This window comes from Ceratotherium simum, chromosome 9 (assembly GCF_057802395.1).
Source record: "Ceratotherium simum simum isolate JZ-2026a chromosome 9, ASM5780239v1, whole genome shotgun sequence".
Taxonomy (NCBI): domain Eukaryota; kingdom Metazoa; phylum Chordata; class Mammalia; order Perissodactyla; family Rhinocerotidae; genus Ceratotherium; species Ceratotherium simum.
In genome coordinates, this window is record NC_141908.1 from 11,724,325 (window position 1) to 11,750,792 (window position 26,468).

The 26,468-nt window shown below is 57.5% G+C and overlaps 1 protein-coding gene across 1 annotated transcript; it reads left to right on the forward strand.

Moving 5' to 3' along the window:
• Positions 1-11,621: 11,621 nt before the first annotated feature.
• Positions 11,622-15,912, forward strand: EN1 (engrailed homeobox 1). The gene is made up of 2 exons (XM_087434937.1): positions 11,622-12,507; positions 15,596-15,912. The coding sequence occupies exons 1-2, from the start codon at positions 11,622-11,624 to the stop codon at positions 15,910-15,912; spliced, it is 1,203 nt and encodes a 400-aa protein (XP_087291063.1).
• The last annotated feature ends 10,556 nt before the right edge of the window (positions 15,913-26,468 follow it).

Genomic DNA, 26,468 nt, shown 5'->3' on the forward strand with positions numbered 1-26,468 from the left:
GCTCTCGGGCTGGCTCGTCTGGGCGAAGGAAATGCAAGGTCGTCTCCCCGCGGCGGGCCGACGCTTTGGGACTCCAGTCTCTGTCAGGGCCGGAGACCTGCCCGCCGCCCGCTCTCCGTGCCCGGAGCGGCCTGGACGGTGCGGGCCGAGGGCTCCCTGACGGACCCCGGCAGCCAAACGCCGGCCGCTGAAGGGACCGCGGCCCGACTTAAGCGCCCGGGAGCGCGGAGGCCTCGCGTCTGTGCCGGGAAATTATACCCCCGGCCTCCTGGGACCTGCGGGGCGACTTCCAAAGTCGCCTGAGTGGACCGGTCCCCATCTCGCTCCTCCAGAGCTGGGACAGATTCCGGTCTGCATTTCCCCTTGCTAGAGGCATGCCCTTGGGCTAGTTTACCACTCTCCGTGCCTCAGTTTCCTCCTTTATAAACGGGAGAGGATGCTATTACTACCTCAGTAAGTTACTGTAAAGGTAGAATGAGCCGACCAGATGAAGACCGCGCCCAGAGCAAGCACTCACTTATACTGATTATCACTCCTTATCCGTGACTTGTCTTTCGGAGGAAAGGGACCCGAATCAATCTCTCTTTCCCTTCCTCCCTCCCTCCAACCCTATCCGACACCCCCCCCCCCCCATTTCTCTCCCTCTTTCTCTCTCTCTAGCTCTTCCTAGCGCTCTTCCCTCTGTAAACGGGCAACATTTGAGGGAAATGTGAGAAATGTTTAAAATAAACCCGTTCGTTTTCCTATGTCAGTCCCACCACTGAGGTTGGTCTGAGCTGCGCAAGTTGGCGCCGGCGGTCTCCGCCCAGCGCCGGGACTTTTCGGCGGCTCTGGAAGGTTCCCGCGTGTTGGTCAGCTCTCCGCGGCGCACTCGCCTCTGGCGAAAGCCGGCGCGCGCCCGCTGGGAATGTCCAGGAGGGCGGGATGGACGCAGAGTCCCTGCAGCTGCTCCTCGGTCCGGCCAGTGGGCAGGGTCCACGCTGCCACCCCACTCAGCCCACAGCTCCAGCCCCGGCCTCACAGGCGGGCCGCGCTGGGCTGAGGCCTGGAGCTCCCCGTTTCCCAGGCCGACCTGGCTCAGCGGGATGGCAACTGGCTCCATGGCCGCGACGCGGAGGCCAGAAAGCGCCAAGTGCGGAATTCCACCGGTCAGGTCTGAGGGGCTGGGGATGCGCCGGTGTCACAAGCGGGGTGAGTGAGTCCCGCGGCGCCGAAAAGCGGGACCAGCAGACCTCTGCCGGCCCCTTGCGGGTGCAGCTGAAAAATCCCGAGCCGCACAGACCGCCAGGACATCGGGGCTAGGCCACCCACTGACCTCTCAGGCCTCGGTGCGCGTTCAGAGTGCTACTCACAAGGACAAGTGACCAGATCTCCCGACCCTTGATTTTCCCATCTCTAAATAGGAACGCTAACCCCTGGCCTTGAACCCCACGTGTGCGCCGGTTGTCAACACCAGCTCCGAGGAGCCGGCGGTCCCAGAACGATTCCTGGACTCGCAGACCGAAAGACCAGAAACGCCGTCTCCATTCCGAAAGTAAAGGGTCCCGGGTTCAAAGTGGCAGCCCCTCTGGATGTCCCACGGGGAGTTTCGATTCCCAGAGGAGGAGATGGCGGCGTCCCTCCAGCTTCGGGAAGAGGCAGCCGATCTGGCCCTGTGCGGCCACCGGGAGCTGAAAACGAGGATAGCGGGCTCTGCCTGCTGCTCTGTCGGGTGCGGACCCTTGGGGGCTCCCCAACCCGGGCGCCTAACTTGCGTCCCGGCTGTCCCACGCTTGAGCACTAGGCCTTGCGGAAAGGACCCACAGCACGGAGCCCGCGCTGCCCTCGAGCTGCGCAAACCCCCAACTCGAGTAGATATACATGATCTCCGCGTAACTCGAGCAAAATTCTGCCCCCTTCCTCCCCTTGCCGTGCTCCATTAAATTCATGGAGAGTTCGAAGGGAAGTGGATTGAGATCTGAGCTATCCTACATTGGTCTTGACGCCTGCTTTTTCTGCTCTCAGACACCGTGTGTCAGGAGCCTCTGGTCAGGGGCCACCCCCACAGGGGGCTCCAAGTGTCCCCGGCTTCAGCCTTCTCTCCAGTTCTCTCCAGCCTCGGTCCTTCTTCGGGTCGTCTCTGACACTGACCGCAATCCGGGGCCTGGGTCTTCTCGTCTAAGCCTCCCACCTAAGCATCCATTATGTTCTTATTGGCCTCAGGACACGAGTCCTCCCCAGCCGTTCCCCACTGCAGAGCGAACGAAGTTTTCTAGTTTGTCTGATTCTTAAAAAAGAAAAAAATGTTTAAGTAAATGGGCACTTATCAGGATAATTTGGGCCAAGAAACATCCTGACACCACTTAAATGAAATCTTCGGACAATTGAGAAAACAGCGATATAATTGAAGCAGCCATACATTAAATATGTATTAAAGATTAGGACGTAAATGGCATATAAAGATCCAGGATCTATTAATCGCTAGAACTAGAAAGAAGACAAGACACAGTTATCGACATATACTGCTCAGATTCAATGCTAGATTCAAGATCAGAGTTGAGAGGGGATCACTCCAATCCAATACCTTCAGTTTACGCGTAAGGAAACAGGCCCAGAGAGAACCAGGGGCAGCCCGAGGTCACACAGCACGGAGCGGGCAGAGGAGGCAAAAGAACCCAGTCCCTGACTCCCACTGCAGCACCCATCCCAGTGTGTCCCAGGTATTTTCTGCTTTTTGAATCGCAGAGCCAATAGTCCCTCATGGGTTTTTCTCTCCAGCTTTGGCTCTCATGTGCCAAGGGGATCCCAAGAAGGATTCCCTTCTCGGAATCCCGTTCTCTCTCCCCCGTCAGGCGTCGACTGTCAGGTAAGTGGCCGGATCTCTCCTACTCTCGCCCGGAAACCTCAAACACAAACCTCTCCCACAGCCTCGCCCACCCGAGAACACCATGCAAGTGCAGTTTTCCGATGGCCGACAGGTGGCGCGTTCCTCACAGGAAAACCGGTCGGGAATCCGCTCGCGCCCCTCCGACCCTGCTCCCTGCCTTATCCGCCAGCCTAGGGCCCCTCTCCCGAAAGAAAGGGGACGGGAAGGTGTGCAGCGGGCGAGCTCAGGCTGGGTGGCAGATGGTTTGGAAAGAAAGACCCTAGAAACCCTGATTCTAGCCCTCCGGCTCAGAGCGGCCTCATGCTCTCTTCTAAGGAGCCAATGAGCGTTGGGTGCAGAGGGCAAGGGTCTGCCCGCTTCGCCAGAGACGACACGGGACCCACCCGGGTCACCCCTAGGGGGCGTTATCTCCCCTCAACAAACACGTCCACGCACCCACTCATTCACGCGCGCTGGGCTGCTGCCTTCTTCTGCCACCATCCCCAGCCCCCACCTTCCGCCTACTTTTTTTTTTATATACTATATGGGGCGGGGGGGGGGCGAAGAAGAAGGGAAAGAGGGCGCTTTTTCAATTGCGACCATAATTGTCTGCGAGCTGGGTTTCTTAATCTGCTCATTCATTATTGACTTCTGTAATATTTGGCTCTGCTGCTTTGATCCGCCAGAAGATCACATACTTGAGTCCTTTGCATAACAATTTTGGGACGGGCGTCCTTGGCGCGGGAGGGGAGGGACGTGTCTGGAATGGCTTCGGGGTCGGTGTTGCACCACCCTACCCCACCCCACAGGAAATGAAGCCAGCTTTCCCCTCACCGACCTCCCCCCTAACTATCATCCACGCCTGGAAAGTTCTGAAAGCCAGTGGGGGCTAAGAGGACTCTGCTAACCAGCCCCGCCCCCCCCCCAAGGGGGCAGGAAACATAAGGGCCTCGAGTGAGATCCGACAAGAGGAACGATTGTGTCTCCCCCTGGCCTCTCACTGCATTCCCGGTCCCAAGAGATCCTGCTTTCCCCTCCCCCCAGTACACACACACACACACACACACACACACACACGGAAGAGAGAGTGATCCTTACTTGGAGGTTAATGGAATGGGGTTGGCAGCGGGGAAAGCCTGCCCTCTTAAGGACTTAGGCCGCAGGACGGAACTGAGCACGTCTCCCGAGCTCGGTTTGGCGAGCCCTGAGACCAGTGACGCCTCTGTGGCACCCTGACCTGGTCTCTTCCCCTCTCTGGGTCTCAGTTGCCTCATCAGTGGAGTGGGCTTTTGGTCTGTGTTCTCTCTGAGGTCTCTCTGATCTTGACCTTGCCACGTGTTGCCTCCCTACCTCCAATCCGGGTTGTGAGATTGCATAGGTGGGTCTTGGTGGAAAACAGAAAACCAGTGGCCGTTTTAGTCCGGATTTAGGCGACTGCCTCCTCTGCCCTTGCATAGTTCAGTGACAGGGGTCTGGATGGGGGTGGGAGGTGAGCGGTTGGTTTGCGGTCAGAGCCCTCTGGTAGTTGCGACTTCACACACCTCACTTGCAAAGCCTCAGTCTTGCTCTCGCGCACAACGCACACACGGAGACTCTACACATGGATATGCACAGGCACGTACACCAGCGCAGAGCCCATGCACACACACACTTGCACACGTGGACATAGCACAAGCACACGAGGATTAGAGGGACACAAAAAATGCCCGAAATCCTTCCGTACACACTCGGGCACACACACACACACGCACTCACCTGAAGCCTCTCATACACAGAGTCACGTACAAACACGCACGCGCGCAGCCGCACACTCGTCCCGCACCTCAGTTTCTGCAGGAGCAGGCCGACAGGGTTGGTGGCCCCGGAAAGGCCTCGGCGTTGGTTGCAGTGACCCTTCTCCCCCCACCCGCGGGCGATCCGGTCTGAGAAAGGAGGTGGGGCAGGGTGGGGGGAAGACACACCGGTCTCGCCCCTCTTTCCCAATCCATTCCCAGGCTCGTGAGTCTGCCCTTCCCCACCCGCCCCCCTTTCCGGACTAAACTTTTCCCTCCCCCACCTCCCTGCCAGCCCCCCGCAGCGCCGACCTCGGCTGGAACCCGGAGCTTTTCCCCGAATACTCCCCGGGAAGAGGATCGGGAAGCTGCACCCCCAAGGACCAAAGGGAGGCGCGGCGTGGCTCGCGCTCCGGGGCCCGCGGGGAGAGAGGCGGGAAGGCGCCGGCCAGCAACCTGAGCGCAGGGAGCTGGGTGCGCGGACATCTCCTTCATTTTCCCGGGTCAGTGGGAGAAGAGCCCCGGGACAACCCCACACCCCTACAGGAGTCAAAGGAAGGAGGAGGAGGACAGTTAACTCTGGGGCAAGCAAAAAGAACACGGTTTCGGAGCCGCAGAGCCATTCCTCCGCAAAGGACTTGGATGTTGTGGCGTTTTTTTCTTCTTGTCTCGAGTTATTTTTTTGGCCCCAACTTTTGGAGTTGGTTCCGGACCTCCCGGGGAGCATGGACCGAGCCGAGGGGGGTGCTGCAGAACCCAGAAGCCGCGATGAGCCCTCCTCACTCAATCCCACCCTCGTCCCGACCGGCATGCACACCCTCCAGGCCAGTTGGTGTGGACCCCGACCCGCGCCCAGCCGGATCGAGGCGGGAGCCGCCACTCGGACAGGTGGGGACTGGGGTGGGCAAGGGGGCCCGTCGGCCTGGGGGCGCCGGGCTCAGGAACCTTCTGGGGAGGAGGAGGGGGTGAGAGAGGGCGAAAAGCAAAATAAAGGAGAGAAGAAAATTCGAGAGTAGACGGTGAATTTACTCCGGATTTTGGGGGGGGGATGAACATTAGGGTTTCAGTTCTGGGGTTTGAGTGGCATTCAGTGTAAGGAGAAAAGAAGATGTCTGATTAAAGTGAAGAATAATATATAGGGAAGGGTGTGTAGTCGCCTTGCTTTCGGGAGCCGTGAGCTCTGAAACCCTCGCTCCAGGGGCCTGGCTGGCTGTGTGGTGCAGCTCCAGAGCGGTTTGGGGGTATAGAGGAGAAGGTGAAGGCTCCCCTTCCCCTGATCCGAGCCAAGGGGCCCTGCGTCTCGCTCCCCAACACCCCCGCGCAGCCCTAACCCGCCTCGTCGTCAACCCGCCACTAGCGACTGGTCTGGTGTTCGCGCCCTGGCGTCCGGGACTCGGCGCCAACCCCGCAGGCAGTCCGCCGGCTGGATAAGAAAACCAGGGCCAGGGGCGCCCTTTCCGAATCCTGACCACCAGGTGCAATTTACGGAGATCACTGAAATGTTTCCCCCATTTCCCACAGTCACGAGGAGAAAGGGCTTAATTTTCTCAGCTTGTCCGGGCTTTAGAGGAAACAAACAAAACTGTTTCTAGAACAAAAAGGTCCGTGCTGTGAACTGCTCCCTCGGATAAAAGGGAGAAAACCCTGAGGGAAGGCAGGATGGTGGGGACATACATCCAAATATTGAACTCCCCAAAGCTGACAACCTCCAATCCCAGGCTTTTTTCCGGCTTTCTAGGAACTTGGGCATTTATGGGCAGGCGTATTTCATGCACACAGAAAAAAAGAACTTCTCCCTGCTCCCCCACTCCCCAGTCTTCTGGGCCATCTACAAACAAAGCTGTGGCCCCAATTTGGAGAGTCAGCAGAGCATTTTATTTTCCATGGTTTGCCTCCCACGCACCCCCCACCCACCTCAGCTTTTTTCCTTCCCCTGCCTCTCCGGGTGCCACTCCAAGCTTCTGGCAGAATTGCTTAAGATCTCTAACCAATACCCAAGGAATCCCCCTGCACCCACCCACCCCCCACATTATTATCGCCTCCAAATGAAGACCAAAACCCGGAGCACTAATTGAATTAGTCTATTGAAAAGACTGTCAGGTACAATGACGTGGCTCGAGGCCCCACATTTCCCAAGGTCTATAGGCTTTGGGGACCTGCGATGTATAGTCTGACCTTCCGGCTCATAATAATACCGCAGCACTTGTAGCAGAAATCTCCTCGCATTCACTCCCAACAAAACCGCTGGTCACCCAGTCCCCGTAGGAAGGCTGTGCGCTATTGTGTTGCGACAACTCATTCATGTCCCTCGCCACGAGGCCCCACCGCCATCTGATCTACACTCGAAATGCGATTACCACCGTGTGCATGCAACACGCTCGCACTCTCGGCCCATCGCGCACACGCCTGCCCAGGCTGCAAGGTTTTCTGTCACAATTCTCTTCTTCAAACCCATCCTCAAAGGAGAGGCAGAAGCAGGCAGGACCAGCACATTTGTCTCTGCCTAAATGAAATCCAAAATTCTGCAGAAATGCAGGCTGGTGGGAGATTTTTTTGAACAGCATACACCAAAACCCTCAGCGAATGCATTTCTCCATGCCCAACCGGTGGGGCAGACTTGGGTGTACACACTAATGGGTATATACACCAGCTTCCTGCCACGCACACAAATACACACAGACACACAAACAATGCTTTTACAGACTAAGTTCCCTCTCTGTGGTTCTCACATACACAGACAAATAAACACAAAAAGAGGCTCCAGCCCCCACAGCCATGGGCCACTCTCCAAATCCCAAATCGATAAGTGGTTTTTGCAAGACTGAGAAAGAGAAGAAACAAAGGTACAATTTCTCAGCCTTCACCTTGAGAAACACTCATCAGTCTTCCTAGTATGTGACCCCCAAACTTCTCCAGCACTCCCCAAACATGCAAAGACACTCTCCCCATCTGTTTGGCCAGGTACCTTTTGCTCAGTGGAAGCCTCTGGTTAGCGTCAGAGAATGGAGGGAGCCTGGGAATGGGACAGAGACAGGAGGGTTGGGGTCTCTCCCTGTCCTGCTTACCCCACCTTCCACCATTGAAAGCCTCTCAGCCTCCTTCTTCCTTCAAGTGGGGGAAGCAATCGTAGGGTTTTTTCCCCCCTCTTCGGCATTTAAAACAAAACAAAATCGTTTTCTTTCTTGTCATTCTCCACTTTTAGGTGGGCTGGGTGTGGAAGCAGAACTTGGGACAATTTATTGCAGGGATGAGGCTAGGTCAGTGGCCTTCTGTCGGGCTTCTTGCTCCAGGGGAACTGCACAACTCAGAACTTCGAGGCAATGGAAATGGGCACTGGGTGCCCCCACAATTCCACACCTTTGGCCCGGGAGCAGAAGGTGTTTTGAGAAGGACTCCACTTCACTTCTGGCAGATTCCACCAGCTGCTTCCTGCCAGCCCACGTCCCTGCCATCATGACCTGGATGTCTATCAAGTTGGAAGAAATTCCTTAATTTCCAAAGGTTTCTACGAGTACCCCAAAAAGGACTGCCACAAAAATGTACTCACACATGCACACACATCGCTCCACACACACCGAACCCCTTTACCCACATACTTGTACACACAGCTCACCCTGCCTGTCCTTTCTCACCCACGTGCCCAGTCCTGGGCTCACTTCGAGTCCTCTGGACCCCTCACACACCCATCTCGGCCAGTGTTTGCTCACGGTCAGCCCTCGCACTCCTCACGCTCAGGCTTGCCAGGATACCAACCCGCTGACAAGGAGTTCCCAATAGTGTGTTCATTTTCAGTAAGGAGAGGAGGGCGTGGGCCCAGGTGGGGGTCGTGGAGAGCGGGCAGTGCTAGGTGCGGCTGGCGCAGCCCTGGCCTGGGTGGTGGTGGGGGGGGGACGAGCCAGCGCGCAAAGCGCCGCCTAATCCAGCCCGAGCTCGTGGGCCGCGGGTGCATTTATCATCCCATTACTGTAACAAATCCGGGCTCCACTACATGAAAGGTAAAATGAATTACCGACGTTAAGCCGTCAATAAAGTCATTTCTGTAAATGGTGTCTCCAAAGGGCCGCCGCATTATTCAGCTGGCTTTATCAGCTGGCTGGAAATTACGTGGAGGAGCCGGGCCGCGCGGCGCGCGGGGCCGCTCACTTTGATTAAGCGTCTTGCCAGCGCGATGTGACAGAGCTTTTGACCAGGGTTTTATTCACAGGCCTGTGATGAACGCCAAGCTGATCAGGCGGAATGAAGAGTAATTAAAACCTATAAATTATCTTCCGCAGCCCTTCTCGAGGCGTCTCCTGCAGGCGAGATAAGGCGTCGAGACCCTATTTACGGCGCTGAAAGGGACCGCGGCGCACAAAAGCTACGCGGCTAAATAGGATATTGATAGTGTCCTAATTAGAATTTAATTAAGTACCCACGCTCGCTTGCGGGATAAAGATTTCAATTTTGCGAACTTAAATATAAATAAAATCCCACCCCCATTTCGGGGAGAATGGGTGGGGTCACCGGGAGATTTCGGGGAGCCCTTGGGCGTACAACTGAAGAGGACCCGGGAGACTCCGAGGTTGGGTTGGGGGGAGGCTTGGGAGGGTTGAGGAGACCGCGGCGGGTCTGCTTAGTGCAACACTCCGGAAAGTGTTTCTCGCTGCCCCCGGCCTCCGGGCAGGTCTAACTAGGAACCACGAGAGCCCCGGGTATCGGAAGACCCTCGGCTGACCCGAAGATGCGGCTAGCAATACGAACTCCCGCTCTCCACAAGCCCTTCCGAGAAACTTCAGCTACTGAGGTGGTTCCGCTTGTGGTTTTCGTTTTATTTCCCTCCTAACTCTCTGTGACTTTTCTGGGCACCGAGGGATTATTTTGCATGTTCCCACCAGACAATATCTCCAAAGAGATCCTTTCTGCGTCGTCCCAGTTGAGAATGGCGGTCAGGGCGAACAGGTTCGCTGGAGCTCCCAGATAACATCCCTGCGAAGGCCTCTGTTGCCAGTGCCTTTCTAGCCACTCACCGTACCACAGGCTTCAGCACACAGTCGGATCCCGGCCCTCTAAAACGGCTCCACGAATAAAACTCACCGGTGATCAGCGTCTCACCTCCCCCCACCCCATCCATGGCGACGGGAGAACTTTTGGGATGCCTCTACCAGGAAACAGCGAAAAAGAGACCAGCGGACTGGAGACGGATCTCCGTGAGAGTGGGAGCGGTGGGAGCCCCCGCAGTCTTCCAAAGGTTGGGAAGAATATGCAGGGCTAGAGCCAGAGGCCTCCAGGGAGTCGGAAGCAATCCCAGGAAAATCTAGGCAACCGGGAGAACCTCGCTGTCCACGTCGTCAGCTGTCCACGGCAAACACCAGGGTTGCAGTACTTTTATTTGTTTGATTTCACTTTGCAGGGAAGTCTAACATTGAGGTTGCCCTCAACCCAAAAGCTGGGGCCTCGCGCGCATCTGCACCCTGACTTGGTTGGCCCAGGGGCCTGCCTGGGACAACTCGACGATGCCGGGACAGCTTCGACTCCAGCTGCCAGGGAAGGAACAGGCACCCGGCGCGCCCGGCGCTCGGGCTCTCTCGCGCCCTCTTGGCCTGGCTTAATGGCGCCAGGACAGCTCCTGGGGGTTGTCGAAGGTCCGGACAGGGAAGGGCACGGGTGCGGATACCCGGGAAAAGACACGCAGGGCGGCTGGCCGGCATGCACTGCAAACCTACAAACATACATACGGTGCCAGCTAGGCACAGCTGGCCTCGGGGGTTCGCTGTTTGTGAAAAATAAACTGCTTCTCTGAAAGTAACCAACTCTAGGTCTATTTCATATCTCCGACCCTCCTAGTCTCACCCCTCCCCCTTCACTACACACACACACACACACACACACACACACGGGCAGTGACAACAACCTTTCAACCTTCAAAATAGCAAGAAAAAGAAACAGAGAAAATAAAAGGCTGAGTTCCCTAGGCACGGGGGTGCCAAAGAGCCGAGGGCCCTGACTTTTGACCCTGCGCCCGGCGCGCACGCACCCATAATCCTGCATTTCTCCAACAAGTTGTTTATGGAGTTGCTTCTCTATTTGCCTACACCCCGAAACCCACCCTTCCTCGGTCTCCTTTGCCCCTTCCTCCGTCCTGGCCTGAAAGAGGGGGAGGGGCTCGAGTGCGGGTGGGGGAGCGGCGTCCCTACACGCGGGGACCGCACCACGGCGCCCCCACTCCGCCCGCGGCCGCCGCCCCCGGATTATTTATCCGCAAAGTCCCGCGCGCGCCCATTGGGCCAAGGCCCGGGTGTCAGCGCGAGTCCTGGCTCGCCATTGGCCCCGCACACGTGCGGCCCTGACTCACGTGCTTCCGGTTTGAAGGCAAAAAGTGTGCCTGGGTGATTTTTTTTTAAGCCAGAGAGTTTGTGCAAAGATCCGAGCTGTCAGAGATTTGAAGAAGAAAAAAAAAGGGCAGCCCCGGCGCTGGCGGAGACGCGCTCTCCCTGCAAAAAAAGCAAAGGCGATTAAAGGCGCTGCCAGCCTCGCGCTCTGGGCACAGCTGAGCGTGACACTCGGGGAAGTCAAACCCCTCACTACTGCCTAGGAAGATGGCTAGACTTTAAAGACTATTTTTTTTTTCCTTTAAGAAAAAAAATTCTTGGAGCTTTTTTCTTTTTTCTTGCTTTCTTTTTTCTTTTCTTTCTTTTTTTTCTTTTTGGCCGTGGCTTACTCCCCATTTAAAACAAATCGTTGAATCTGGTTACAGAAAGAAAAAAGAAATAGCCAAGTGCCTCGGTATCTGGATGTCTACAAATTAGAGAGAGGGAGAGACAGCAAGATCTGTCTGCTCGATAACAGCGAGCAATCCAGGCCAGGCGCCTGGGCTTTTTTTCCTGCACCCGCCCCGTGCCTTCGCCGGGGCTTCGCCGGCCTCCTTCCTCCGCGCACCCCCACGGGCCGCTGGCAAAGTGGGGTGGGGAGCGACGCGGGGGGGGGCGGGGGCCGGCGCGGCGGCCGGGGCGGCGGGGCGGCCGAGCATGGAAGAACAGCAGCCGGAACCTAAAAGTCAGCGCGACTCCGGCCTCGGCGCGGCGGCGGTGGCGGCGGCCCCGGGCAGCCTCAGCCTGAGCCTCAGCCCCGGCGCCAGCGGCAGCAGCGGCAGCGATGGAGACAGCGTGCCGGTGTCTCCGCAGCCCGCGCCCCCCTCGCCGCCCGCGGCGCCCTGCCTGCCGCCCCTGGCCCACCACCCGCACCTCCCCCCACACCCCCCGCCCCCGCCCCCGCCGCCGCCGCCGCCGCAGCATCTGGCGGCGCCTGCTCACCAGCCGCAACCCGCGGCCCAGCTGCACCGCACCACCAACTTTTTCATCGACAACATCCTGAGGCCGGACTTCGGCTGCAAAAAGGAGCAGCCGCCGCCGCAGCTCCTGGTGGCGGCGGCGGCCGGAGGAGGCGCAGGAGGAGGCCGGGTCGAGCGCGACAGAGGCCAGACCGGCGCAGGTAGAGACCCTGTCCACCCGCTGGGCACGCGGGCGCCAAATGCCGCCTCGCTCCTGTGCGCCCCGGATGCGAACTGTGGCCCACCCGACGGCTCCCCGCCAGCCGGCGGCGGCGGCGCGGGCGCGTCCAAAGCTGGGAACCCGGCGGCGGCGGCGGCGGCGGCGGCGGCAGCAGCAGCGGCCGTGGCAGCGGCGGCGGCGGCGGCAGCAGCGGCGGCCAAGCCTGCGGACAGCGGCGGCGGCGGTGGAGGAGGCGTGGGGAGCCCAGGAGCGCAGAGCGCCAAGTACCCGGAGCACGGCAACCCCGCCATCCTGCTTATGGGCTCAGCCAACGGCGGGCCCGTGGTCAAAACTGACTCGCAGCAGCCCCTCGTGTGGCCTGCCTGGGTCTACTGCACGCGCTACTCGGATCGTCCGTCCTCCGGTGAGTACTCAACCGCAGGCTGCGCCATGCCTTCCGGCCCCGCGGACGCCCCCAGAACTCTCAGCCGCCGTGCTGGGGAGAGCAAACCCGGCCTCGGGCGCTTTCTTCTCTCGGCTGCTTCCTCCTCCTCACCCCCGGTCCCAGTCAAAACCGAGTGTGGACCCAGTTCTGCGCTCCTGGCCTCTGCGGCCGCCACCCGGGAGGCTACAGCTCATGGCACAGGAAGCTCGAGTCTCGGTCCTTAGGTTTTGAACTCCGAGCCCCTCGGGCCTTCTTTGTGTTTTATCTTTACTATTCTTATGGAAAGACAGTCAGTCAGTGATTTTTCTTCCAGGGAAAGGGGTGTTTAGAGCCGGCGGGAAAGTGGGCCTAGTGATCTGGGTCTGAAATCTCGCCAGCCTGGTCCCGCGGAGGCCGAAATCGGGCAAGGATTTGATCAGAGAAATAATCTTCATCTTGTGTTCTTACACACACAAATACCATCTCGATATTTTCTGAGGAGAGTTCATTTACATGGAGATAGATTTGAGCATAAACAGAGAGAGAAAAGCATCTGATCGCTGTCCCTCTTGCCCAGGCTGGGTAGCCAAGAGAGTCTGACCCGGGTGGGTACGATCCAGGGGAAGGCTGTTGCCAAAACGGTGGGTGCCTGGAGCCCCTGGCCCCTGGTTCTCTGGAGCTGACAGACAGTGGGAGAGAAGAGAAGACAAGCCAGGCTCAGGCAGGAAACAGGAGCTGAGGGCATGCGACACAGCCTTCTCCGCAGCTTCCCAGAGGCCCGGCTCCCACATCCTCCCGGCCCTGCCCGGTCTTTCAGTCCTTTCTGTCGCATGTCTGACAGTTAGCAGATTTCCTTCCGCCAGCCGTAGGCCCGTTTTTCTCGACTTTCCTTCGGCCCTTTTGCCAAGTGTCCCCTGCGCTTGGAGAATCTGAGGCCGAGACCTGCCCTGGACAGCCACTAGGCCCCGAGAGAGGAGGCTGAGGCCTGCACGCTTCCCTGGCCCGACAGTGCCCGGGAGGCTGGCGCGCGCTGCAAGGAGGGCGGCAGGGGCTCTGGCCACAATGGGGGTTCCGGGCACCGGGTCCGGCGGGAGGCCGGGCACAGTGGAGCCGTGCGCCGCTCTCCTCTGGCTGGTCTTCTGCCTCCCCACCCCTGCCAGCCGGCGCGGATCGATGCGCGCTATCAGCCCCCGCCATCTCGAGCCCCGTTATTGACACGTCGGGCTCCCTGAACCTCCGAAAAGCTGCTTTGATTGACTCGCCTGATGGATAGAGTGATTGAGCTGTCAGGCCGTGCGGCTCGGGCTGGCCGGGAGGCTACGATTTTATTACAAGTGTCCATGCCTCTACACACACACACACACAACACTCTAACAACGTCCTGGACGCACAATGCACAGCGGGGCCTTTCTGGGGAAGGGCACACTCCCTGGGCCATCTCTGCCCGCTCAGCTAATTACTAATCTAAAGCTAGGCCTTCCTCCCTCCACATCCGCCTGCCAGTCCTCTCTGCAGCGTGCTCAGGAGTGGGCCTTGTCTTTGTTCTCCGCGGCTTTCCTTCCTATGGGCCTGGGGAGGTAGGGTCCTGGCTCCTTCTCCTGCATGGGCAGTTCAGGGAGATGAACCTCAATCAAGATCTGAATCGCTGCAGCCGGCCAGGCCTGGACTCTCTTGTCACAGGACAGCTGGTGACCTCAGGCACTGGCCTGTCCCAGAAGCCAGCTGCCCAGGTTGCCCCTCTGCTGTTAGGCTTGGAGATGCCAGTGAAGACCCTTCTTTCCTGACCGTTTTGGAGATGAATGGGCCTGACAGGGACCTAATTTGGCTCAGTAAGATCCCACAATCTCGACAGGGCCCAGTGAGTAAATGCCAAGAAGACTTAGGTGTGGAGACTGATGGACAGAGGTGCCGGCTTCACAGGCTGCCTCCTCTGTCTCCCTCCTCTCTCCAGGGCTGGGCTCCATAGCAGCCCTTCTCCTGGACTAGGTTTTGAGGGAGACTTCACCTTCCTGGGGAGGTTTCCTTTGGCCTCTTCCCATATCCATCTTAGGGGCAAAGCACAGATTTTTGCCAGGATTGTCCCTCCGCCTCTGTCCCTCTGCCCCTATTTTGTTCATGGATGCGGGAGGAGGATGTAGTCTCCTTGCAAATGCCATGGGTGGGCAGGGAAAGCAGATGGGGCTTGTTGTTGTTATTTAGGAGTTTTCAATTCTGATATTTCAGCCTATGTGTTCAAAAGAGAGGTAAGGGAGACTCTGCCTGTGCCACTGAGTGGAGGAATGGAGCGAGCCCTCTCTTTCTTATTGGCACCATCCAAGGGGCAAAGCAGAGAACCCAGGGGCCAGGGTCATGAGGGTAAGGCATGCAACTGGGTGAAGGCCCTTTCTCCCCCTTCAGAGACGGGGGTATTCAGTGTTTCCCTGGGACACTAGAAACGGCTTGGTTTAGGCCAAAGAGAAAGAAGAGATAGGGAGAGCAGACACCAAATCCTTTGGAGCTGGGCAACCTCTCACAGCCCCCTCTCCATCCCCTTGTGTTCTGAGGTCAACAGCTACAAGCAGAGGGGCTCTTGTTGTAGGTGCCCAGGTGTAGGAGCATTTCTTGAGGAGGAAGGAGGATTAGTTTGCAGTCTGGCATTCCCCCAGGGCGATCCTGCCCCGGTGTCCTCACTGCTCATCTTGAGCCTCTTTTTATTCCAGGGCTGTGAAGACAGCAGGCTCCTGAGCTCCAACTCTGGGCTGGGCCTGATGGAGCTCCAAATATCTCTCCATCTTGGATTCTGTGACTTAAGCCTGTCACACGGCTCTCCTGTTCTGAATTGGGGTGTGGGGTGCACCTACAATCTCGGCCAGTTTTCCTCCGCGGCCCTTCTGGCCCCCCAGGAGGGAACTCGGCGACCCCAGTAGCCAGGCGCTTGATCTAGGGGCCAGGAGGGAGCCAGGGGCGCAGCAGGGCCTCCGCTATGGCCCCGGAAGCGCGGGGCGCGATCCCCCGCTCGTCTCTGCCATTCTCACGGCTTCCTCTGCCCTCTCCCCCCTCCCCTCTGCCCTCCGTCCCCACCCCCACCCGGCCCTCTCCGCCGCTGCAGGTCCGCGCACCAGAAAGCTGAAGAAGAAGAAGAACGAGAAGGAGGACAAGCGGCCGCGGACGGCGTTCACGGCCGAGCAGCTGCAGAGACTCAAGGCGGAGTTCCAGGCGAACCGCTACATCACGGAGCAGCGGCGGCAGACCCTGGCCCAGGAGCTCAGCCTCAATGAGTCCCAGATCAAGATTTGGTTCCAGAACAAGCGCGCCAAGATCAAGAAGGCCACAGGCATCAAGAACGGCCTGGCGCTGCACCTCATGGCGCAGGGACTGTACAACCACTCTACCACCACGGTCCAGGACAAAGACGAGAGCGAGTAGCCGCCGCCGGCCGGGGCCGCGCGGTCCGGCCGCCGCGCCCGCGCCCCCTCCTGGCACCTCCACTGCCGCCTCGCCGGCCCCACGCCGGGGAGAAATAATCATCGCAAAGGAAGGAGGGAGCGACAGGGAAAAGAGAAAGAAAGAGTTCCTCAGAATGGAGAATCACGAATCACGTTGGAACGAAACGTTTTTAAAAAGGGAGAAAGACTCGGACAGGTGCTATCGAAAAATAAGATCTATTGTCTGTTCACAGTATAAGGGACGAAGCTGCGAACTCCTTAAAGCTCTATCTAGCCAAACCGCTTACGACCTTGTATATATTTAATTTCAGGTAAGGAAAAGAAATATGTGTAGCGATCTCTATTTGCTGGACTTTTTATTAATCTCCTTTATTATTATTGTTATAATTATTATAATTATTATAATTATTTTATCCCCCACCTCCGCCTCGCTGACCCCGGCCCAGTTTCGTTTTCGTTGCCTTTTTCATTTGAATGTTATTGCTTCTCCGGTGCCTCCCGCCCCGCATCGCTGGCCCTGGTTTCTCTGGGACTTTTCTTTGTGTGCGTGAGAGCGTGTTCCCTCCCGTGTCTGCCCTTCGCCTCTCCCCACCTCCCCGGCCCCTGCTGTCGGTCTGTCTGTCCTGCCTCCCCCACTTCGTTTTCCGGAGACTTGTTGAGAAATACGACCCCACAGACTGCGAGACTGAACCGCCGCTACAAGCCAAAGATTTTATTATGTTCAGAAACCTGTAGTCTGAAATAAAGTGTACACTGTGCTCACGAGCCGCTGGCGGCCGTCGTCTTTGCGGGCTCAGGGAGGGCGTGGGCGCAGGGCACACGGCGGCCCGGCGCCCCCGCGCACATGGCGCACACCCCGGGCGGGGAGCCCCGGGAGTCCCGCGCAACGAATACGGGGGACAAGGGGGAAGGGCGGCGGTGGAGGCGGCCAGATCCAGGTAGGGTCCTGCTCTGGAGGGTCTGGCGGGACACGCCTGGTCTCCGATTGCGTTCGAAGGAACCCAAAGCCCGGAACCCCCAGTCCCGACTTTGGAAACACTGCCGGGGCTGTGGGGCTGCTCCCTGTGCCGGGCCAGGCCCAGCCGGCTGTGGCCTCCTCCCGTTACCTGCTCCTCGCTCCAGCCTGCACCTTTCGTTTTTCTTTTTCTGGTGCGGGTGTTGCTTGAGGTTTTCTCCTATAGAAGCAGAAGGCCTTCCCAGGGCCGGGCAGAGGTGAGGGCTGCCTCCCGTCCTGAGCGGCCCGCTGGGATAAGGGGCGCCTCTGCCTGGCCTCTCGGTCGCCCTCACTTCACCTCACCTCACCTCACCTCGTTTGGAGAAGTGATTCCGTGGGCGAAGCGGCGGGTGGAGGGCGGCACACGAAGCCTCGCGGGGCTTGGATCTCATGGTCCCGCAGAGCCGCAGGAGAGGAGGCCCGGATGCCGGGGACCTGTGCAAAGGGACCAAAGGGACAGATGCTCTGTCCCGCTGCTGGGATCGCTCTGGGCCCGACTCACAGGCCTGCCTCTTCCCCACCCCAGACCTAAACAGGGTCCCTCTCAGAATCCCAACAAAGCCTGGCTTGCTTCCTGATCAAAGGGGATGCAGACGCAAGTCCCCAGGAGCCTTAGGACACCAGGACTCCCCAGAGGAAAACCTCTCTACTCTTGCCCCTGACCCTAGGGCCTGTTCTTCCTGAGCAGGCACTAGGCTCCCGACACTCACACGAGGAGGAGAAGGAAGGGGAGGCCCCTCCTCAGGAGGCACCATCTCCCTTTTGTCCTGGATTTTTTTAGATGGTAAATTCTGTTCTCCCCTTCAGCCCTCTTTTCTGCAGTATGTGTGTATGTACCTGTACGTGCGTGGCTACATATGTAGGTGTCTCTGAACACTTGTGTGCATATGTGATTATGTGCAGATATTGGTGCAGCTGAGTACCTCCTCGGTTTTGTGTATCCCTGCATGTGTGAGTATTGTGCGAATGGGTGTTCATTTCTCTGTGATTAGATGCACACTTGGATGTTTGCGAGTTCATGCTGTGTATACATGTGCTCGTTTGTGTTTGCACACCGAGATGTTTGCAGGTGTGTTTGTGGGGTTTGTGTACACATGGGAACTCCGTTTCTGTGCTCTTCCCTTCCTGGGTTTTGTTTCTTGTGGTCTTTGTGGGATTGCCTTTGTGAAAAGTGAGAATGGCCAGTCATTCCATCTTTTTTCTTGAAAAAGTCCCCCTGAGTTGGGCTGATTTCTGGGGAAGTGACAGTGCTAAGCTCCAAGTCCAAGAAGCCAAGGGGCCCTCCAAGTCCCTGCTCAAGGGTTTGGGGGCTTGGGGTTTGGTGGCTTGGAGTTGGAGGGCACATGGGACATTGCCTTGGGTTCCCAACTTCATTGCAGTACATCTCTTCCTTGTCCCTCTTCACACGTCCGTGGGTGTGTGGAGGAACCTCTGCACCTAACAGGTGCTCCACCAATCCTCTCGTGAAGAGAAGGGAGCAGTAAGATGGGCCTTCCCTGGGATGGCCCAGATGAGTTGTTTTCTGGTGGTTGGAAGCACATCCCTTGCTTGCCTAGCGGGGAGGGGAGCCTGGAATCTTTGAGCTCTGCAGGCCTTTAGGTTAGAGGGTCTGATACCAGGGGCCTAGGGTACCCCTCCCCTAATCCAGGCAGCTCAGACATCAAGGAGGGTCCTGGCCACACCCAGATGCAATGTTGAGGGCGCCCAGCTCTACAGAGAACTTGACCCATTGTGAGTGCCTGGAAACTGGGCTACCCTTCCTTCTCCTTTCCCCAGTGCGGCCCCTTAGGTTACCTAAACCCCTCAAGACCACCAGATTCAGAGGATAGGACAGAGGCGGGCCAACATGAGTAGCAACTCCAGGAAGCATCCTGTTCCTTTGGGCTCCTCTTCACCTCTTCCAAGAGATCAACGAAAAGAGCTTTTCCTCTTAACCCTGGGGGATGGGGAGGAGGTGGTTACCCCCCCATGACTGTATTAGTAAGTGTATAGATGTGTCATTATTGTCATTTGATTTCTTGCCCATTATCTCCTTTATTTTCCAATCACTATGGGCAAACAGAATTTTCTTCATTGTTCTGTGGAGCAAACTGAAGCTCTGAGGGCTTAAACATGTGGTTCATGCCTCCTCTGTGGCTGTGTGTCTTTCTCTATGTCACCTCTACTTGTTACAGCTGCCTTTACCTCAGGAATCTGGCCAAGGCCCTGACAAGTCGTGTCCAGAATGACTTTCCTCTCTTCTTGCCCTCCCCCATCCCCATTTTTCCTTCCTCCTGATTGGGGCAGAGGAGCGGGGAGGAGGACTCTGGTCCGACCTCTTTCTTGCACCTCCTCTAAAAAAAGAAAGTAATAATAATCATAAACAGGCATTGATTTCTCTGATTTATGGGGTGGCTTAGTGAGCTGCCTGTGTATTAAAGTCTGGGCTGCATTGAAATAAATACTGGAGTGTGCTCTCCCAACTTCCTCATATTCTATTTTTTTTTTTTTTTAAGATTGGATTGAACCATAAACTTAAATCTTCCTCAGCCCAGGAGGAAATACACGCTAGCTGAGTCTAAACAGTATTGATCTGTGGCTCTTTCTGAGGGCAAAGGTCTCTGTTTTTTGCTGGAAACTCCCTTTCCTTCAGTAGGGTCAGGGGGAGGAGGCTGCAGATGGTGGTGGAGGAAGGAGAGAATATTTGGGTGTGTGGGGCTGCCTTGTTTGTTTGTGGCTTGTACTGTAAGTGGACATTTGTATGGAGGTGATATTGAGGGTATGTATTTAGGCTGGGGAGGTGGAAGTGTGTGTTTTGGGTGTATGGGTGCCAGTAGTGATGATTTGATGTTTGTGAGTGTATGTGTGCCCAGTTCTCTGGCCCCCTAGGCTGACTGCCCAGGGCACAGAGAAGGAGTGGTCTGCTAGCCTGCTCCCTACCTGGCCCCCACATTGACGGTTGGCTGGGCTTCCAGAGATGATGTCACCAGCCAGGCCATTACGCCCCAGGCCTCCCCTCCCCCACCCAAAGCCTTCAGTAAAAAAGGCCTAGGGGAGGGACAGGGGTGAGCCTTGGCTGACTCCTAGAGGCCAGAGGCCAAGGCCAGGGTCAGAGAGGCCCCAGCCGGACTCCTTGCCCTGAATGAGGAGTCTGCTGTGGTTCTCTGCTGTGGCCATCATCAGTTCCTCCACTGGTCAGCTTAGCTTTTTTTTCCCCGTGTTGGAGAAAAGGGGGCAGAGTGGGGCAGGGGCGCCTTGCTGCGGTCCTGCCTTAGCTTTGCCTCAAGTCACCATGGGTTCCCCTTGGAGATCCTGTTCACTCTGTCTGGGGGAGACAGCGGACCTCCTATGGATGGGGCATGCTCCCTCCCTCCTCACCCCCACCAGAGACCTCCGCTTTCCTCTCCCACTTTGCACTCAGGTGAGAGGGTTACTCTTGTGTGGCAACTTGTAGAAAGGGATGGGGCTGGGGACTCTGCAAGCCCCCACTCCTCCCCAAAGGCTTTCGGCCAGTTTTTTAATGAAGTCCCGTCGTTGGTGGGGGTCCTCAGGGATTCTTGAATAAAAAAGTTTCATTTCACAGGGTGGGGGAGTCTTGAGAGGGAAAGTGCCTCACTCAGAGCACACAGCAAGTAAGAAGCAAAACCCTCAGATTTCCTATGAGCCCAGTGCTCTTCCCAGGGTGCCACTGGGTGGGTAGTGTCATTGCACATGCAGCCACTCAGCACACATGCACACGCTTCTGCACAGAAAAGCACACAAGGACACACCCATGTGTATACATGCACACACATGTATGTTCATGTATACAAAAAATATATGTGGGCTGATGTATAGAGGTGTATTCCCAGCAAGCACATGGACATTGCCTGTGTAGAAGTTTCTGGCACACATTGATACCTGGTCCCGGAATACACATACTGGTGTCCAACACACACCTGCATGCCCCGGCTGGTGGGCTTCAGTCCTAGCCAGTGTAGGGACAAGACATTGTTTCCAGTGCCTAGGACATACCTGCCTGCCCCATCCTTTCCTTGGAGCCCACCAGGGAGAACTGGGGCTGAGGTGGGTGGGTCGATTGTGTGGGGGCAGGGAAGACTGCAGTCAGGGGAGCCAGGGGAGAGGAGGGGCAGCCTCTTCCCTGTCTCAGGAGTGGCAGGGACCGCGTGACTCTAGGCTCAGACACAGACATGCTGGTACAGCCCTCATGTATACCCTGCACCTGCAAAGGTGTATCTCTTGGGTGTGGAGCAGGCCCAAGGCAGGAGGGGGCAAACTTCTAAATAGACTTAGAGAGCTTGGTAAGTTGTGAGCCACTACAATTTGCTCTTTGAGTCTGCTTCTAAACGCAGCCTTCCCTGGCTGAGTTATCACTCTGGAGGTAGAATGGGCCCCTCCATTTGGGAATTCTCCCCACAGATATGGGGGTGGGTTGCTTTGGGGACATTTGGGAAGATTTCAGGCCACCGTAATGGAAAACTCAGGGTGTGGGAGAGGCTGTAGAAAAGCAGAGGTTTACTGTGGGTGTGCAGGCACACACATCTTATCCTGAACAGAGGATTCTGATCAACCACTCCTGACTGGGCTTTTGGCTGTGCGAATGGGGTAGGGTGAGGGGTGGGGTAGGGTGAGGGGTGGGATTGGGAGGATGGGGTAGGGGTGTTGTGTAGAGGAGACGATGAGCACAAGACTCCCCGTCAACTCTGCCCAGGATGGAGTATAAACACAAACACGCTTTTAAGGACTAACAGCCGCCAGCAGATTCCTCCCTGGCCCCCGCCACCAAGCAAGGGTACCTGGGGTTGGAAGCGCTGCCATCAGGGGTGCGCTCTTCCTCCCCGCGGCCAGCAATTACAGCGCAGAGGGGAGGGAGCCCCCTATGGGCGAGACGGAGGGTGTCCGAGGATGAGAGGGATCCATGAGTATTTAAAATCTGGCCACAGCGGCTGCAAGAGTGGGCCAGGGCCCTGACCGAAACCAACCACTTCTGGCTGAAAGACCCACAGTTCTGCCGTCTGATAAAGCGAACGCAGTGGGAAACCTGGCCGATAAAGCTCGGCCGCTGCTGGGAGGCCTCGTCGGGCTGGGGAGAAGCGGCCTGTAATAGTTTCAATTTCGTCCAAGCTGAAGGCAGTGTAGATGCTGAAGAAAACAGAAGCGAGTCCCAGCATCCGCCTCGGCAGGTCTCTCCCCGCCCTCCCCCGCCACCCCCGTGCGCACGGCTTGTCCATTTGACACGTAGAGGCGATTCAGAAGACGACACTTCCAGAAATTTAAAATTAATAGTAATATAATCACTGTTTACTGAGTGCCAACCACTCACAATGCTAGCTATTTGACATAATTTACTTCATTCAACCTCACACGCTTCTTTGAGTGGGATATTATCATCCCCATTTTGCAGATAAGAAAAGTGAGGCCCAGGGTCGCTTTGCCAAGGTCACACCAAACGCATTAAGGTTTATACGGTAATTATGTATCATAAAACGCCAGGACCACTCGCCTTGGCACAGCGTAGTATCAAGTCTCCGCTGTAAGGAGGCCTCGGCACCTGGCAGAGAGCGGCGCTGACTCGGGTTATGGGATTAAGGGCTATTCTCTCTCTTCTGGAATCTTCGTAGGAGAAGTCCTTAGCCCTCACCCGCCACCCTCTACTTCCCCCTCAAGCTAGTAACTCAGGTCCGAAGTCCCGCTCTCGAACCCCACTCCACCCGGGGCTCAGACAGGTTCACAGGAGATTCTGCTCTTTTCCCGGGTGAAGACGACCCCTCCCCGCCCACAATCAGCAGCTTCCACGCTCACGCCCTCCTCTGCCACCTGAGCCCGGGCCGGCTCCGCGGAAGCCGCCCGCTCCATCTGGGCGTCTCGGACTTGGGCCTCGCTGCAGCCGGGCCGAGCTGCCTGAGCCCAGCGCGGTCCGCGGAGGGCGCTTCGCAGACGCACTTCCGGTCAGCGCGGCCGAGGCTGCGGGCCCGGAGCCCCCTGGGCTCCCTCTCTCGAGTGGGGGCTGGAGATGGGAGCGCATCTGGGGCTCACTCTCCCTCCAGGGGCCGCGAAACCCCAATTCTGCTCGCCCAGCGCGGGGCGCGGGTGCTGCCCATTTTGTCCTTGGGGACCGAAGGGAAAGGCGGCGCCGGCCACTTCCTTGGGCCGCGCTCCGGCCGAGTGACAGGGACCCGCGCTGCGGCCGCAGCCTCCAACACCCCCCCCACCCCGCCACCCCGCACCCAGGTTCTCCCAAGCGACTGTTCTTGGTACAGTTTCGATTTATGTCTAGGCCGGGTTCCCTTTCCTTTCTGTCATTTTCTGTGGGCTTCCCGGCCTCTGGGTTCTTCCTCGTCCTCTGCTCCAAGGTTTCCGTTTTCGCCCCGGAGGCCGCCCTTCTGCGGCCAACCTCTCTGGCCGCTCGGAGTCAGGTGCGCCCGGGCGTCCCTTCGACTCCCCGCGCCCCACTCCGTCCCCCGTCTCTTCTGGTCGCCTGGCGCAGCTCTCAAGTTTGCTCCCCTGGCTGCCTCGCTCCGCTGCTCCGAGGGAGGCTGGGGCGCTCTGACCATCAGCCCTCCTCCCGGAGCCTGCGCGTGGGGACCATCGCTGACCTTGGAGGCGGCCACGCTATCCCCCGATGTTCTCCAGTCACTCCTGTCCCCCTTAGACTCGGTGGCTCCCAAGTCGTGGCCACTGGGGGAGCGCCCTTCCTCTGGCGGTAACGCGCATCAGTTTGCAATCTTGGCTGCACAAAACTTGGCTCCGGGCGGCCGGGCCTGGGGTCAAACCAGGAAGGAGGAGGGGGGTGGACATCAAGGCTGCGGAGACCCGACTTTATTTGTGTTGCTTCAACTTGTCCTGAACGGTTAGAGGAGGCGCGCGCTCGGGCGCACACACCACGGGGAGCCCAAACCCTCGCTGGCTTAGCTCGCTGGCTCGCCCACCGGCTCAGGGTCCTGCGCGGCCTTGGCCGGCCCGGAGGCCCTGGCATCAGAGGGCTGGGGCGCCTGCCTCCTCCGTGCCTGGCTGGGGCGGACCTGGCCCGAGAAGGGCCGCCAACTGAATTTTCCCGGATTAGGTGGAGCGCCTTCCGAAATCCCCGTTGCGGGATCCTTTTCTGGGCAGAGAAAAAGTTGCAGTAGCAGTCCTGCCCCCTGCCGTCTCTTCCCCCAAGAAAGCGACCACCTGCAGGGCGCAGACATTTGCCCACCTCCCCTCTCCTTTTCTGGAGTTATTTGGCCAATTCGCTTCCCTAGGCACAGCTGCGGTTTCCCGCTCGGGTTCACTGTTTACTTGGAATATCTTTAATACTAGCGGCGCCAACTTGCCCTCGCTCTGCGTCGTCTTCTGGCGGCGCCCACCCAGGCCTCGCAGAGCTTCCGGAAGGGCGCGGCCGGGCACGGGCGGGCGCGGGAGAGGCCACAGCCTGGCTGGGTCGCGTTCCTCCATCCCTAACTGGATTTCCCGTGCCCGCTGCCCCTGCCGATTGAGCTCTGGCCTTCACCGCCGGCCTCCCAACGTCGGGGTCTGTCCAAGCGCCCTCTCTGCAGTAGGCGGAAGCGGAAAGCTCCATCGGGAATTGGGACCTAGAAACCCCAGGGAGGACGGCTGAACCCATCTCCACGTTCATCAGGCCTCGAGTTTCTTATCTATTCTCCAAAATGTCCTCCCAGGGCCGACCTCATTGGTGGTGCATAGTGAGAAATCTAATGTTTGTTGGTTTGGGGACTAGCATGGAATTGAGGGGCCCCGAGTTTTGGAGAAGGGGGGAATTTGAAGGCTCTAGCCTCCCACATGCCAACTTGCATTCAGCTAAAGTGAACAAGGGCCCCTTTCGGGGACAGAACAGGCCCCTCCGACCGGACCTGGGGGTGCGGGGTGGGGAAAGGAGGCGCTGAGTGTTCTGTGTGCCCCAAGTCCAAATTTTGGACCCAAACAGAAGCGGTCACCAGGTGAGAATAACCAGAGATGCGAGGGTGTCGGGGTAGGCGCCACCACGGCTGAAGTTCCCGCGTGAAGTGCGAGGCTCCTGCTCCGGGAAGAAGAGGCCGCTGCCCCCAATCGTGGCCTTGGCGAGGTCGGGGGTTCCATTGGGACTGCTCACTTTCCTTTCTCAGGGACAGCGGGTCTCCGATCTCTCGCTCTCAAGGCTCCCCCACCCCCTCAATTACCTCAGGAAGAGTTGTTTGTGCCACTCACTGCCCTGCTCCCAGGAGAGCTGCCTGCGTTTGGATTTGGCCCACCAATCCAAGCAATTCTAGACCCGCCCGGCGAGGCGCGGCGCGGCGGCGTCCCGGGGTGGGGTGGGCACTCCTTCTCCCCTAGAGACCCTCTAGAGCCAGAGTGCTGATGATCATTACTTTAAATTAAAAGTCCCTTTTTTCCTTTCCGTCTAAGCCTCAACTTAGTTTCAGAGAATGAAGCGTGAAAGCTCTTTTATGAAGATTACCGATGCTTCATTTATTCCCGCAAATGGCAAACACGGCCCAGAAAAACCGAGCGAGCGAGCTCCTTGTCTCGGATCCTCAGCCGTCTCCGTGTTCACAAGCTCACTTGGCTGTGAGGCCACGTCGGGGAAGCCCCTGCAGTGGGCCTACCTGGGGAATGCAATCGCTCTTTCTCTGGGACTGTGAGAGCAAGCACGCTGGATGGGATAAAGACCTAGCCACAGACTCCTGACTTGGGAGCTGAGGGATTTGGGACCAGGGAAAGTGTCCAGAGTGTTACCCCTGAGGATCCCTGAGGTGTTGAGTTTTTGTGTGCCTGTGAGATACTGGCTATCTTCACTGCCCCATCTCCCTTTCACTTCCTATTTATGGTGGAATCCCGTGGAATTTGGGGTGTATTGCAGGAGAGAGCCAGGAGACCCAAGGACCACCTCCCGACCTCATTGACATTCCCATTCCAACCCTACACCAGCCCTTGTGACCTTCTCCATGCTTGGCCAAGTGGTTGTGTCCACAGTGACAGCTCTCTGTCCACAGTTTTATTTTGCACATATACACAGCCCTGAGGGCAGGCACTCCTCTCAGCAAAGGGCGAGTCCTTTTGGAAACGGATCCAGAGTCTTTCAACCTTTGGGATACAAGACTCACCTCGTGACCTGGTGGTCCTCTCCTCCATAATCAGGGGTTCTTTGGTCACTTCACAAGGGGCAGTTGGAAGGAAGTGAAATGGCCTCCAGGAGAAAAATGACAGAAGGTTCTTATTCTTTTGAGACAGAGCAGGGAAGTTTGAAGAGGGAAAAGTATATGCTCCTAGAAGGAGAATTTCCGAGTTCAGGCTTAAATTCCTTTGTGACAGTGTGTTATTAACTCCAACACAGTGGCAGCTCCACATTCCAGCCATCCATCCCACGCTGGGAGCCCCTCTAACACAAAAGCTATTGTTTGGGGGGTGGGGGGGACAACCAGGTGGGGCCACCACCTTCTTCCTCTCACCTGACCCAGCTCACAGAGCGCAGGGAAAATGGAAATGCTGACTGTGTTTTAGAGGGGCTTGTTTTTATTAAGAAGATATCTTATGGAAATGTGAGTGTGGGAGTTGCCCTCGGGTGTCAACATGGACCAGGCTGAAAA